This window comes from Oncorhynchus mykiss, chromosome 12 (genome assembly GCF_057628025.1).
Source record: "Oncorhynchus mykiss isolate SJ-2025 chromosome 12, ASM5762802v1, whole genome shotgun sequence".
Lineage (NCBI taxonomy): Eukaryota > Metazoa > Chordata > Actinopteri > Salmoniformes > Salmonidae > Oncorhynchus > Oncorhynchus mykiss.
Genome location: NC_143033.1, coordinates 41,293,917 through 41,308,029, shown reverse-complemented (window position 1 = coordinate 41,308,029; position 14,113 = coordinate 41,293,917). Strand labels below are relative to the sequence as shown.

Sequence of the window (14,113 nt, the reverse complement as noted above, 5' to 3'; positions counted from 1 at the left end):
GCAAATCTGATTTTGAAATATAATAGGGCCTATTTTACATTTTTATAATTAGTAGGCTGACCTTTCATAATATGTCCCCTAATGTTGTGCGACATGAGTATTAGCCTACCTCTTAATTCTTCCATAACTTTCAACAGTTAAATTAAATAAGTATTAAATAAGTACAGTTGTCCTTATCTTCATCATTGTAATGACATGCTTGAATAATATAGGAGTAGAATAAGATGCAGACGTCTTTCACTTCTCTTTGCGAAGATTGAATGGGTATGGGTCTGAACAAATAACTGGTATAGCCTACCGCCATAGCGTATTTTCTTGGCTGCTGTACTTAACATTCAACAAACATGAGCTTGCGTCCCTCTTCGAAGTCTATTAGAATAAGAAATGCAAAAAAAAATGTCCAGCACGCCATTCAAGTCTAGCTTCTCCTGAGACTCCAACAGCTAAGGGGCGTTTTTTAAGGAAAGAGGCCAGCGGAGTGCAGTTGCGTATCGCGCAAGATACAGAAGCTCTAAGTTAGAACCTTCTGCATAGTATAACCCATCATTCATTAGCTAAATATCAGGCTAATACTGCATTGAATTTATAACCTGAAAGAGATAGGCTAGGACATCTCTATATATATGAAAGTTTAGATGCCAATCACCATATAAGTTCAAAGACAAAAAAGCCTGGAAGGAGGAGTAATTACTAGAAATTCGGTTGACAGTTTTATGTGTGGATTAATTGTCGGAGTAGAGGATCATGCATTTCAGGTAAAATAACAACTCAATGTTTATATCCCACAACAAATTAGCTAACAACAGCAAGCTAGCTAAAATACTTAAATACATTTAAGCTCAATTCTTCACAATTCCTTACATTTAATCAGAGTAAAAATTCCCTGTCTTAGGTCAGTTAAGATCACCACTTTATCTTAAGAATGTGGAATGTCAGAATAATATTAGAGAGAATCATTTCTTTCAGCTTTTATTTCTTTCATCACATTCCCAGTGGGTCAGAAGTTTACATACACTCAATTAGTATTTGGTAGCATTGCCTTTAGATTGTTTAACTTGGGTCAAACGTTTCAAGTAGCCTTCCACATTCTTCCCACAATAAGTTGGGTGAATTTTGGCCCATTCCTCCTGACAGAGCTGATGTAACTGAGTCAGGTTTGTAGGCCTCCTTGCTCGCACACGCTTTTTCAGTTCTGCCCACAAATGTTATATAGGGTTGAGGTCAGGGCTTTGTGATGGCCACTCCAATACCGTGACTTTATTGTCCTTAAGCCATTTTGCCACAACTCTGGAAGTATGCATGGGGTCATTGTCCATTTGGAAGACCCATTTGCGACCAACCTTTAACTTCCTGACTGAAGTCTTAAGATGTTGCGTCAATATATCCACATAATTTTACTACCTCATGACGCTATCTATTTTGTGAAGTGCACCAGTCCCTCCTGCAGCAAAGCACCCACACAACATGAAGCTGCCACCCCTGTTCTTCACGGTTGGGATGGTGTTCTTCGGCTTGCAAGCCTCCCCCCTTTTCCTCCAAACATAACGATGGTCATTGTGGCCAAACAGTTATATTTTTGTTGCGTCAGACCAGAGGACATTTCTCCAAAAAGTACGAGCTTTGTCCCCATGTGCAGTTGTAAACCATAGTCTGGCTTTTTTATGGCGGTTTTGCAGCAGTGGCTTCTTCCTTGCTGAGCCGCCTTTCAGGTTATGTCGATATAGGACTCATTTTACTGTGGATGTAGATACTTTTGTACCTGTTTCCTCCAGCATCTTCACAAGGTCCTTTGCTGTTGTTCTGGGATTGATTTGCACTTTTCGCAGAAAATTCCAGAAAATGATGTCATGGCTTTAGAAGTTTCTATTTAGACACAGTAGGACCCGAAAGCATAATCAGTGCTGTAACTCCACCTTGCGCTCGTCTGGTGCAATGAAGTGGTGAAGTAGGGTACCATTCTAAACCACAAATTACCTCTAAGTACCGCAGCATAATCGCATAAACCATAAACATCAATGCCTTCCTTAAAATCAATACACAGAAGTATATATTTTTTGGACTGCATGTTTAGTTAAAAGAAATACATGTTAGCAGGCAATATTAACTAGGGCAATTGTGTCACTTCTCTTGCATTCAGTGCAAGCAGAGTCAGGGTATATGCAGCAGTTTTGGCCTCACCATTTCTTCCTGACAAAGACCGTAATTTATTTGCCCGAATTTTACATAATTATGACATAACATTGAAGGTTGTGCAATGTAACAGCAATATTTGGACTTCGGGTTGCCACCCGGTCGACAAAATATGGAACAGTTCCGTATTTCACTGAAAGAACAAAATAATAGTTTCCGGATTTGACCATATTACTGACCAAAAGCTCGCATTTCTGTGTGTTTTTTATAATTAAGTCTATGATTTGATATTTGATAGAGCAGTCTGACTGAGCGTTTGCCAGCAGCTCTTAGCATTGCTTGAGGCACAGCGCTGTTTATGACTTCAAGCCTATGAACTCCAGAGGCTGGCAATCCTAAAGTGCCTATAAGAACATCTAATATGAAATACAAATGATATAGAGAGAAAAAGTTGACGGATCATAATTCCTATAATAACTAAAACTTCTTAACTGGGAATAACGAAGACTCATGTTAAAAGGAACCACCAGCTTCCATACAGTGGGGCAAAAAAGTATTTAGTCACTTTACTCACTTGTTTGTAGGTGAACAAATACTTATTTTCCACCATAATTTGCAAATTAATTAATTAAAAATCCTACAATGTGATTTTCTGGATTTTTTTTTCTAATTTTGTCTGTCATAGTTGAAGTGTACCTATGATGAAAAGGCCTCTCTCATATTTTTAAGTGGGAGAACTTGCACAATTGGTGGCTGACTAAATACTTTTTTGCCCCACTGTATGTTCTCATGTTATGCGCAAAGTTATGAGCTTTTTTACCTGGCACATATTGTACTTTTACTTTCTTCTCCAACACGTGAAGAATGTTTTTGCATTTTTTAAACCAAATTGAAACTATTTCATAATTTATTTGAGACTAAATGAATTGTATTTATGTATTATATATTAATATAAAAGTGTTCATTGTTCATTCAGTATTGTTGTAATTGTTATTATTACAAATATATATACAGAAATCGGCATCTGCTTTTTTTTGGTCCTCCAATAATCGGTATCGACGTTGAAAAATGATAATCGGTCTACCTCTAGAGACAACTCAAAGGCGAAATCCATTAAAGCCAAGAAAATGGAATTCATTGCCTTTGACAATCAACCGTTCTCTGTCGTGGGTGATGTTGGCTTTCGCCGACTGGTTGAGGCACCAGTACACACTACCAAGTGTGCTATTTTCAGATGTTGCCCTACCGGAGTTACACAGTAATAGCGTCATTGCTATTAGCTTCACGACATTCATACTATGGAACGCCGTGTGGGTCTTTGCGTGTCAAAAAATATACAGTACCACTGTCAAAGCTGTACAAAAAGGTCTACAAACAAGCAAACACCGGCCACGAACGATGTGTTTACAATACCGCGTTGGTAATAAAGCAATATTTGTTCGACTGCAACTTCTGGGGTAGCTAGCTTTAGCTTGGTACCTAGCTAGCACCAATATAACCAACCAGAAAACAATGACCAGTAGAAACTGCAGTCATGTTCATTATTCTTAGCAGTGATTTAGGAGTCCTTGTAAGTATTAGCTAGGTTGCCACTTGTTCGCCTATTGAAATTGACCTTCAATTCATGAAAATAAATAGCTAGCCAGCTACTTAACCCTGTTGCCCAAAGCTAACGTTATAAGCAGCCAGCTAGCTTCATTTGGCTAGTGAGGCTCGACCGCACCGGGATATGTGTTGTGAAGCTAACCACAATAAGGATTAGGCACAATAGCGGAATTTGCGGTTAGCCTTCAAAATAAAAGTATGTAATTGACAGTAATGTAAATGAATACAAATAGAATTATGCCATACTTTTATTTTGAAGGCTAACCGCAAAGTCCACTATTGTGGCTAATCCATATTGTGGCTAGCTTCACATAGATGGGTCCGACCACCATTAATCAAATAAGAACTGTCTTATAAATTAGGGTTATTTTAGATGATGACACCTAGCTATATAATTAGCTACCTTGAAACAGACTGTCGTTTTGCTATGTTTTTGGGGAAGAACATTGTTTCCATCCATTTTTATGACCAACTTTACCAGCATCATAGCATACATATCAATGAATCGTTGTGACATATGAAATACGAGTGATAGTGTAATCAATGTGCAATAACTATGTAAAAAATGAATGAACCTGTTCAATTATTATGTGACATGTGACATATTCAGGTCCTGATTGGTCAAATAGTGTTATTTGACACGTCAAATAGTGTTAAATAGTATCTTTGACACGCAAAGACCCAAACAGAGTTCCATAGCAAAGACCCAAACAGCCTTCCATAGCAAAGACCCAAACAGCGTTCCATAGCAAAGACCCAAACAGCGTACCATAGCAAAGACCCAAACAGCGTTCCATAGCAAAGACCCAAACGGCGTTCCATAGAAATCCTTGTTGAGAATGAAACGACTGAACAAATGAACAATGAAACAGCACAGCAAGTAAGTGAAATATATAGTTTTTGATTATGTTTTACTGGTAATGGGGACATACGTAAACGCCAACAAAATAACTTTTTGGTCAGTGTGGTGTGTAACCTTTCTTTAACTTGGCAAGCCAGTTAAGAACAAATTCTTATTTACAATGACGACCTACCCAAGCCAAACCCGGACGACACTGGGCCAATTATGTGACACAGCCTGGATTCGAACCATAGACTGTAGTGACGCCTCTTGCACCAAGATGCAGTGCCTTCGACCGCTGCGTCCATGTGTGTGTTAACTATTTAACTGTACTAGAATGCTTAAAAAGGGCGCTAAAATTTTAAATATCGGTATCTGTTTTTTTGGCAAGGAAAATATCAGATATCGGCCAAAAATGTAATACCGGTGCATCACTAGTTAGTCTGTACCCACCCTGAGTGTTGATGATTGATCATGCAGATAGCAGAGAAAAGGCTGTGGAGAAGCCAGATTTAGACATTGCATATCATTTAACAGTTCCATTTCATGTTATTGTGTTCATAGAAATCAATTATTATAATTTACCTGTTTCCCACAGTTATTTATCCCAGGAAAAGGTGGGTTTGGGGAGAAATCACGGTTAGTCAGTTCCCATAATTCTATCATCCCTAATGTGAATGTGGTGCATTGAAGTTTGTGCTTCATTTGAGTGAAAAGCAGCAATAGCCTCCTATTTAACCCAATGAGTCCCAATGTAACGCTGGCACATTTAGGTCTTCTAAATATTGTATGTTTTAGTTTCAGACTTATGGGTTGTAACATTGGATTCGTCAATTTCTTCTGCATCCGCAGATAACCGTTAGTCTGTGTGATTAACGGGGGCTGAGCTAGAGCGGTGTTTGTAAGACAAGGGGACCGGGTATTTTTACAAAACGTCTTTAGACTCTGAATGGTTTGAGCTACAAACTATATATATATATATATATATAATATATATAAACAAAACAGACTCTCACAAGCACGCACATGTAATGTTTTGCTCTATGACGCTCACAAGCTACACCAGAGCTGTTAGAAGGTAAGGGGTATTTTTGCATAGAAGATCATAGGAAACCCCAGAACATAGTGGCTATAGCCTAGTGGTTAGAGCGTTGGGCCAGTAACCAGAAGATTGCTGGATCGAATCCCAGAACTAACAAGGTAAAAATCTGTAGTTCTGCCCCTGAGCACGGCAAATAACCAACCCACTGTTCCCCGGGCGCCAAATATGTGGATGTTGATTAAGGCAGCCCCCTGCACCTCTCTGATTCAGAGGGGTTGGGTTAAATGCAGAAGACACATTTCAGTTGGACAACTGACTAGGTATCCCCCTTTCCTTTATAATACTGTAATAATCGCACATAGTTGCTGTCACAAACTCTAAACTCCACACAGTTGTCACTGACTAACTAGATGGATATTAATTTCCCAGTGAGCAAACTATTTCATTTGTCAATTAAACTCATGAATGCAACTGTTTGTGTTCTACTTGTAGTCATGGTTGTCCTTAAAATAAAACACTTAATTGTGAGGCAAAATGTATGAGCTGGACATGCAGATAAATTAAAGTCAGATAAATTAAAAGCAGATTTTTGCTGGTGGTTTGGGACTGATAGGGTTAAATCACGTGTTGAACGCATAAACATGTTTTCTATGAATTCCACGTATTGACTGACTTGGTCCGATTAGGATACATTAACTTATATAAAATAAACGTAATAGTACAGGCTACCTAATATAAATATACGGCACCTAGTATAAAAACCTTGGCAATGAAATGCTAAAGAGCATCCAGAAGAAGCACTCTGAAAGAAGATAACACACTGAAGAAGTGCCAAATATTCAGCCTAACGTTTTATGTGTGGGCGTTTATGTAAAGATATATCCTTTGTTCTTAATTTACTTGCCTGGTTAAATAAATTTAAAAAATAGGTCCGTGCACATCTTGTGGACTGCAATGTCATAGGTTATACAGCAAGTGTTGGTACTTGGTAGCTTTAATTAAGAGTAGCCTGTTGATGTTCAGCCTACAGTAAACTAAACTTCCTATAATTTCGAAAATAGATGTGTACTAACAAAACAAGTGTGCTTGGCAAATGGCAGAGCTGCCTAATGCGCCCGACAGATTTTTAGGAGAATCGTTTATTCCTTTCCACAAGACTAAATTGACTAAATAGACTATGATAATTCAAGAAATAACTACCGGTAGCCTATGCTTCAAATTGAGGTAACTAACATGAAAGACATATTCAAAAAAAACTTCAGAGATTCAGGAGTTTAGCTACATCTGAATTGAAATGTATACTCAACGCGGGACTGCATACCTTTTGCACGATATTTGCGATCATTGAATCAGTTTAATTCGTAATAGCCTATCACGTAGTCTATAACAGCACACGCTCATGTCGTTTTATGTAAGCCACTGATTTGATTTTAAACAGGTGTTAAGGAAGCAAGCCAAATCAAAAAAGCACCACTAACAACTTTTGTCTACATCCGTATAGCATCTGCACACCACTAATGTCGTTCCCTGGGCATTCAAATGTAAAGCTAGCTACAGAGTATCCTTTCTACCTACACTGTAACACTACGCATCAACAGCCCGCTAAATCACGCATGTAACACACACTGTGGCCAATCAATCACCCCAGTAAGGTTCATAGTTTGAGCAGACTAAATACTATTTGTAAAGATCTAACTGCCAACATCATCATAATAAAACTGATCCTCTACCCAGAAAAAAAAAATGATGCAATTGCAATGGTAGCCTGCCTAAATCAAGCATCGCACTGAATAGCTCGCGCTAGAATATTCAGCATTCATTGTAGGCTTCGGCGTTCTACAGAATCTGGATAATCACAACCCAAAAGTATTGAGAACAGCTGACTGGTTAACTTAAACAAACCACGTTCAACTTTTACACTGAAGTTGAACGTACAACTTGAATACTTGAAAAACAACAGTTTTCATATCTAATTTCGCTCATTTAAACTGCCAGCAAGCTATGTGCGTGTATGTGGCAGTGGAACAGGGCTCGAGACGAGAAGGGAAAACTAGCCAAAGTGATTTGTGTGAAGGGTTAGTTGACTATATGGAAGACAAAAACATCTGTAAATGCTGTATTTGAGATAAATGGAAATACTCAAAGAATGTAACAACTATCTGAGTCTTTTTTTCATCCTTTAGGCACATTAAATACCATATTACAACTTGAAGAACAGTTACATTCAGCTTCTTCGTTTATTATTATCGATCCACAATCATGCGGGCACATCCAGAAAAAGCTTGCGCTTTAATGCAGACACATTTTTGCCCCCCATGTCCATAGAAATCTATTCAAAGACGTAGGTTTGTTTCACTTAAGTTTATCGGCCGAAATCCTACCTTTATGAAGAGCTGCTGGAATCATGAACAAAAAGAGAAGAGTAGCGAGAGATCCGTTGCCTGTGATCGCCATGTTGGACACCTGCTTCTTTCTATCTGGCGGCGCGAGTAGTACTTCACCTAGCGACAACAGCGTTCTCTTTAATGATATGCATGGAAGGGAGGGGACAATTCAAATTGCTTGTTTAAAAAAGATGGTTAGGTAAACTGAAAAGCTAACAAAGGTGTTACTGTGGATACTTATGAATATGAGCAAGGGAAAATGTTTAAGCTTTTTATTTCAATTGTTCATCCATTCCAGAACATGGAATTGTTTTTGTGTAAAGGGTTAAAATGGGTTCGAGGCAAACATGCAGTGTGAACTTTCCTAACTATTTTTGTGTGACATACAGCTAATACAGTGCTTACATGACTCAATGATAGATGACTCATGATGAACTGGGTAGTATCATGTGGTTGGCAGCTTTGAAATGCATGCATTCTTTATATGGTAACTATCAAAGATGCTGGACTTGAATGCAGTGAAGCTGGACATTCTTTCCTGCATCAATTCAATTGCATGTACATTTGCAGATAACATTTCCTGCGCTCACATTCAAGTAAATAGGCTACATCCACTTTGGGCATCATGCAACTAAAATTTTTAACAACAAGCATACAGTCAGTACTGTATGAATAGAACATATAGTTTTCACTGTTATATTTTATTTCTAAAACACAGTTCAGCAAGATATAGACTTCTGCTCTATGTCCACATTACATCCACCCAAACCCCGAATAACCGAACGGATCCGGGTCCTAACTTTTCCCTCAGGTCCAGGGCAGTTTGTTTGTTTGTCATCAGGTCACAGGTCTATGTAACTACAGCTGACCCGACCATTGCTCTTCATAGACTATAGCAGATTTATTTTAGGCTAATAAGGTGAGTTTATTGACATAGAAGGCCTAGACAGCATATAAAGAATTATTATTTTATTTTTGAAAAAAAAAAATGTACTTTTTACCCCATTTTCTCCCCAATTCCATGGTATCGCCCTAAGAATTGTCAAAGACCCCAGCCACCCATGTCATAGACTGTTCTCTCTACTACCGCATGGCAAGCGGTACCGGAGTGCCAAGTCTAGGACTAAAAGGCTTCTCAACAGTTTTTACCCCCAAGCCATAAGACTCCTGAACAGGTAATCAAATGGCTACCCAGACTATTTACATTGTGTCCCCCCCAATCGCTCTTTTTACGCTGCTGCTACTCTCTGTTTATCATATATGCATAGTCACTTTAACTATACATTCATGTACATACTACCTCAACCAGCCTGACTAACCGGTGTCAGTATGTAGCCTTGCTACTTTTATAGCCTCACTACTGTATATAGCCTGTCTTTTTACTGTTGTTTTATTTCTTTACCTACCTATTGTTCACCTAATACATTTTTTGCACTATTGGTTAGAGCCTGTAAGTAAGCATTTCACTGTAAGCGCATGTGACAAATAAACTTTGATTTGATCAAATTGATAGTTACAGTCCTGTCCCATCTCTGAAACACGACCGCGCCAAGCCGCACTGCTTCTTGACACACTGCTCACTTAACCCGGAAGACAGACTCACCAATGTATCAGAGGAAACACCATATGCCACAAGGAGTCGCTAGAGCGCGATGGGACAAGGACATCCCAGCTGGCCAAACCCTCCCCTAACCCGGACGACGCTGGGCCAATTGTGCACCTCATTATGGGTCTCCCGGTCACAGCCGGCTGCAACACAGCCCGGGATCGAACCTGGATCTATAGTGACGCCTCTAGCACTGATGTGCAGTGCCTTAGACTGCTGCACCACTTGAGAGACCCATAAATAACTATTATTTAACCAGAAGAGCAACTTGGCTGAAAGAGATGATTTGTTTGTCACTCGGATCCAATCTGGTCTAGATCTGGTTGTCGTCAGGTCCATTCGTGTTCGAGTCTGATTGTTCTCGGATTCGTTTGGGTCCGTTGCCCCCTTTTTTTTTAAATATATTGTGTCCACTCGGGTCCGGGTCTGATTATCCTCAGGTTCCTTTGGAGTTGGACACGAGAAGACTTCTAATCAGAGGATCATTGGAATGAATGTTCTGACAGAAATAGCCTACTAAGTGGTGCCTCTAGTGGTGGTACTAAGTTATGTAAGAATGTTATGTAAGAATCTTTTGCAGGAAGAAAGGTGATGAGGATGTGCCTTTAACATACATTAGGCTACATGTACTGATTAGAATAGTCCTTCTAGTGGGAAGGCCAAAGTGAGATATTAACTGTCTTGAAAGGAGGATACAAATTCATAGTAAAACACAAGCAATCCCAAATGCAATCTGAAATCGAAGGGTTTCTTCTATGTCATATCAAAAAAATATGCTTAACAGCTCTCTGTTCTCCTTCAATATTAGATTGTAATTTGCCTGCTCAGTCTTAAAATCCCTTGTGATTTACAAATGTTCTGACCAAATCATTTTTGGGACCAAGGACTGTAAATCGGTATTGGATTGTAAGGTTGAGTCGAACAGATCTCAGGACTCTGAGATCCAGAGGGAATCATGACCAGATGAAAGGTCTAATACCTTTCTGATTCGAGTTGTACCCTGCAGAGATTGACACACACACCAAGAGTGAAACTGCAGTATTGCTGCTGTGTTCGATGTGTTCACGTCTGTGTTTCACAGGCCTGTTGTGGCCCAGTATCCTCCTGTGAAGTTATCTAGTTAAAGTTATAATGACACAAACATGCAGAAGTTAAGACTTGTGCTCATCCGCTTGAAGTTTGCATGTTTAAAGTGTAGTGACGTTGTATTGATGTGTTACTGCATAACACTCAAACTGGCTATAAGTCCCTCCCTGCAAAAAAAATCATAATCAACAACAAGATATTAATGATATTTCTGAACTTAAATGTTAAGCATGAAATGTTAGTTTAAATACAAGTATTGGTGGGTGGCAATGGGAGGGTTAAATAATTAGTAATGCATATGCTGCTTAATCGATTAGTGCAGATGAAGTAACCTAATTGAAAAAGTGCTGCGATAAATAACCAAATGGTTAATTAACTGGTATAACAGTAAATATGCAGATACATATAACATTTAGTGTCTGTTCTTGTGTGTAAAAGTTAACACATTTTAGTCTCGCCATAAGTTAAGAGGAAATGACTGTTTCTAGAGGACAGTAGTTGGGATATTCCAGATATTTTGAAAGATTGAAAGGGAATACTGATAAGCTATGTTTACGGTTTTAATCAATGTATGCAATTAGTGCCTCATTGAAAAAGACCCTTCTTATGTAGGTTAATGAATGCCCAAAAGCTACATAACCTCCTATAATTTTGTGGTGGACATTTATTTTATTGCATAACCTCCCATTATTACAGGCGCAAGAGCCTAGAGGGAATGGAACAAACGAGTCTGTCTGGCCATGACATGTGACAGATTGCTTTGAGAGGAATGTGAATGAGAACTTTTCAGTTTGATTTATATTTCTAATTATACTCATTCAGAAATCCAATCAGAGATTAGGCCAATCAACCATTGTTTTTTGGAAGTGTGTGATTTAGATTATTATTTAATTTTTTTACTTCTCTCCCACATTTGAAGGTTACAGAAAAAGTCCTCATCCTTGAGGACATGAGGATGTCTTACCATATTTCCAGTGTCATTGGGATAGGTTTGCAGCTGTTATTTCAAACTCATAGGAGAATAAAAGATCAGAAAGAAAGCTACAAACATGAAATAGTCCATATTTACACTGTTCCTAAATGTATTAATCACGTTCTTGTCTTTGTTGTCCCTTCTGTTTGACATTTAAGTTATAGTCCCTCTGGATAGTAACAAGTGCAGTTTTTGCACTGTCAATCTCATAATGAGTTTCTTTCTTCATTCTTCATAATTGTCGTATATAAAGTAGTTCAACTATGCAAGGTTTGTGGCAGATAAGCTAATACTTTACTTATATACTGTAACTAGACAAGTATTGGCTTTGTACAACTGAATTGAAATAAAGCAGAATCTCATTTTCTTTGAACAAATCTATAACATCTTGATTTAGTAGTCTAGCCTTCTATACATTATCAATTCAAGTTTCTTGCTCTACTTGATCCTGGCAAGCGTTAAAGATTCTGTTTGTGAACGGTCCATACCTTTGGTCTGTCGAGAGCCTGCCAATGTTGGAATATGACAACCCTGATCCATCTACTGTTTTTCTTTTTTTCAACAGAAATAGCAGGGGAAATGAATGGTTTTCTGTTGTGCAAAGAAACACAATTTATATTTTCACATTTTGCACAGGTAACAAAACTGCTTAAGCCAACCAAAGCCACAGTGTACTGCACAGATAGAACATTATTGCAGAGACAGTTGTTTTAGTAAGATTTTAACTTGACAAAAAAATATAAAAAATCTACCCCTCGAGCTAAAAATTATTTGAATATAGAAACATTTTAGAGAACACCACATATAGGGAGATTACATGCCCAGTTCAAACCTTACCTCACCCTCCAAGAATAAGAACTGGGGACCTCTCATTAACAGAATTATGTTGACTTTCTAATGTAAATTAATTTGGTGCTTCCTCAAATTCACTCGCATTTGGAGTCAGGGTTGTAAATTGATAAGGTAATCCAGGTAGCTCCTACACGTGGTGGCTCATTATACAAATGTATCTCAAATCAAAGTTTATTTGTCACGTGCGCCAAATACAACAGCTGTAGACCTTACAGTGAAATGCTTACTTACAGGCCTTAACCAACAGTGCAAGTTTTAAAGTAAAAAATAGGTATTAGGTGAATAATAGATAAGTAAAGAAATAAAAACAACCATAAAAAGACAGTGAAAAATAACAGTAGCAAGGCTATATACAGGCACCGGTTAGTCGGGCTGATTCAGGTAGTATGTATATGTAGGTATGGTTAAAGTGACTATGCATATATGAAGTAGTCCGGGTAGCCATTTGATTACCTGTTCAGGAGTCTTATGGCTTGGGGGTAAAAGCTGTTAAGAAGCCTTTTGGTCCTAGACTTTGCGCTCCGGTTCCGCTTGTCATGCGGTAGTAGAGAGAACAGTCTATGACTGGGGTGGCTGGGGTCTTAGAAATGTTTAGGGTGTTCCTCTGATATCGCCTGGTGTAGAGGTCCTGGATGGCAGGCAGCTTAGCCCTAGTGATGTACTGGGCCATACGCACTACCATCTGTAGTGCCTTGTAGTTGCCGTGCCAGGCAGTGATGCAACCAGCCAGGATGTTGCAGCTGGAGAAACATTTGAGGATCTGAGGACCCATGCCAAGTCCTTTTAGTTTCCTGAGGGGGAATAGGCTTCGTCGTGCCCTCTTCACGACTGTCTTGGTGTGTTTGGACCATTCTAGTTTGTTGTTGATGTGGACACCATGGAACTTGCAGCTCTCAACCTGCTCCACAACAGCCCGTCGATGAGAAATGGGGAGTGCTCGGTCATCTTTTTACTGTAGTCCACAATCATCTCCTTTGTCTTGGTTACGTTAAGGGATAGGTTGTTATTCTGGCACCAGCCGGCCAGGTCTCTGACCACCTCGATATAGGTTGTCTCATCGCTGTTGTGTCGTCTGCAAACTTAATGATGGTGTTGGAGTCGTGCCTGGCCATGCAGTCATGGGTGAAAAGGGAGTACAGGAGGGGACTGAGCACACATCCCTGAGGGGCTCCAGTGTTGAGGATCAGCATGGCAAATGTGTTGCTACCTACCCTCACCCCTTGGGGGCGGCCCGTCAGGAAGTCCGGGATCCAGTTTTAGAGGGAGGTGTTTGGTCCCAGGATACTTAGCTTAGTGATGAGCTTTGAGGGTACTATGGTGTTGAACGCTGAGCTGCAGTCAATGAATAGCAATCTCATGTACGTGTTCCTTTTGTCCAGATGGGAAAGGGCAGTGTGGAGTGCAATAGAGATTGCATCATCTGTAGATCTGTTTGGGCAGAATGCAAATTAGAGTGGGTCTAGAGTCTCTGAGATAATGGCTCACATCAACACCATTACCAGCCTTTCAAAGTACTTAATGGCTACGGACGTGAGTGCTACGGGTCTGTAGTCATTTAGGCAGGTTGCCGTTGTGTTCCTGGGCACAGGAACTA

At 39.3% G+C, this 14,113-nt stretch overlaps 1 protein-coding gene across 6 annotated transcripts in view; it reads right to left on the bottom strand.

Annotated features, from left to right (window-relative positions):
* Positions 1-8,147, bottom strand: part of cadm1a (cell adhesion molecule 1a) — a 421,994-nt gene extending 413,847 nt beyond the window's left edge. For all 6 annotated transcript variants that reach the window (XM_036937590.2, XM_036937591.2, XM_036937593.2 and 3 more), the window contains exon 1: positions 8,000-8,147. In XM_036937590.2, the coding sequence (XP_036793485.1) occupies positions 8,000-8,072 (73 nt within the window). In that variant the 5' untranslated portion in view covers positions 8,073-8,147. The remainder of the gene's footprint in view (positions 1-7,999) is intronic.
* Positions 8,148-14,113: the final 5,966 nt, after the last annotated feature.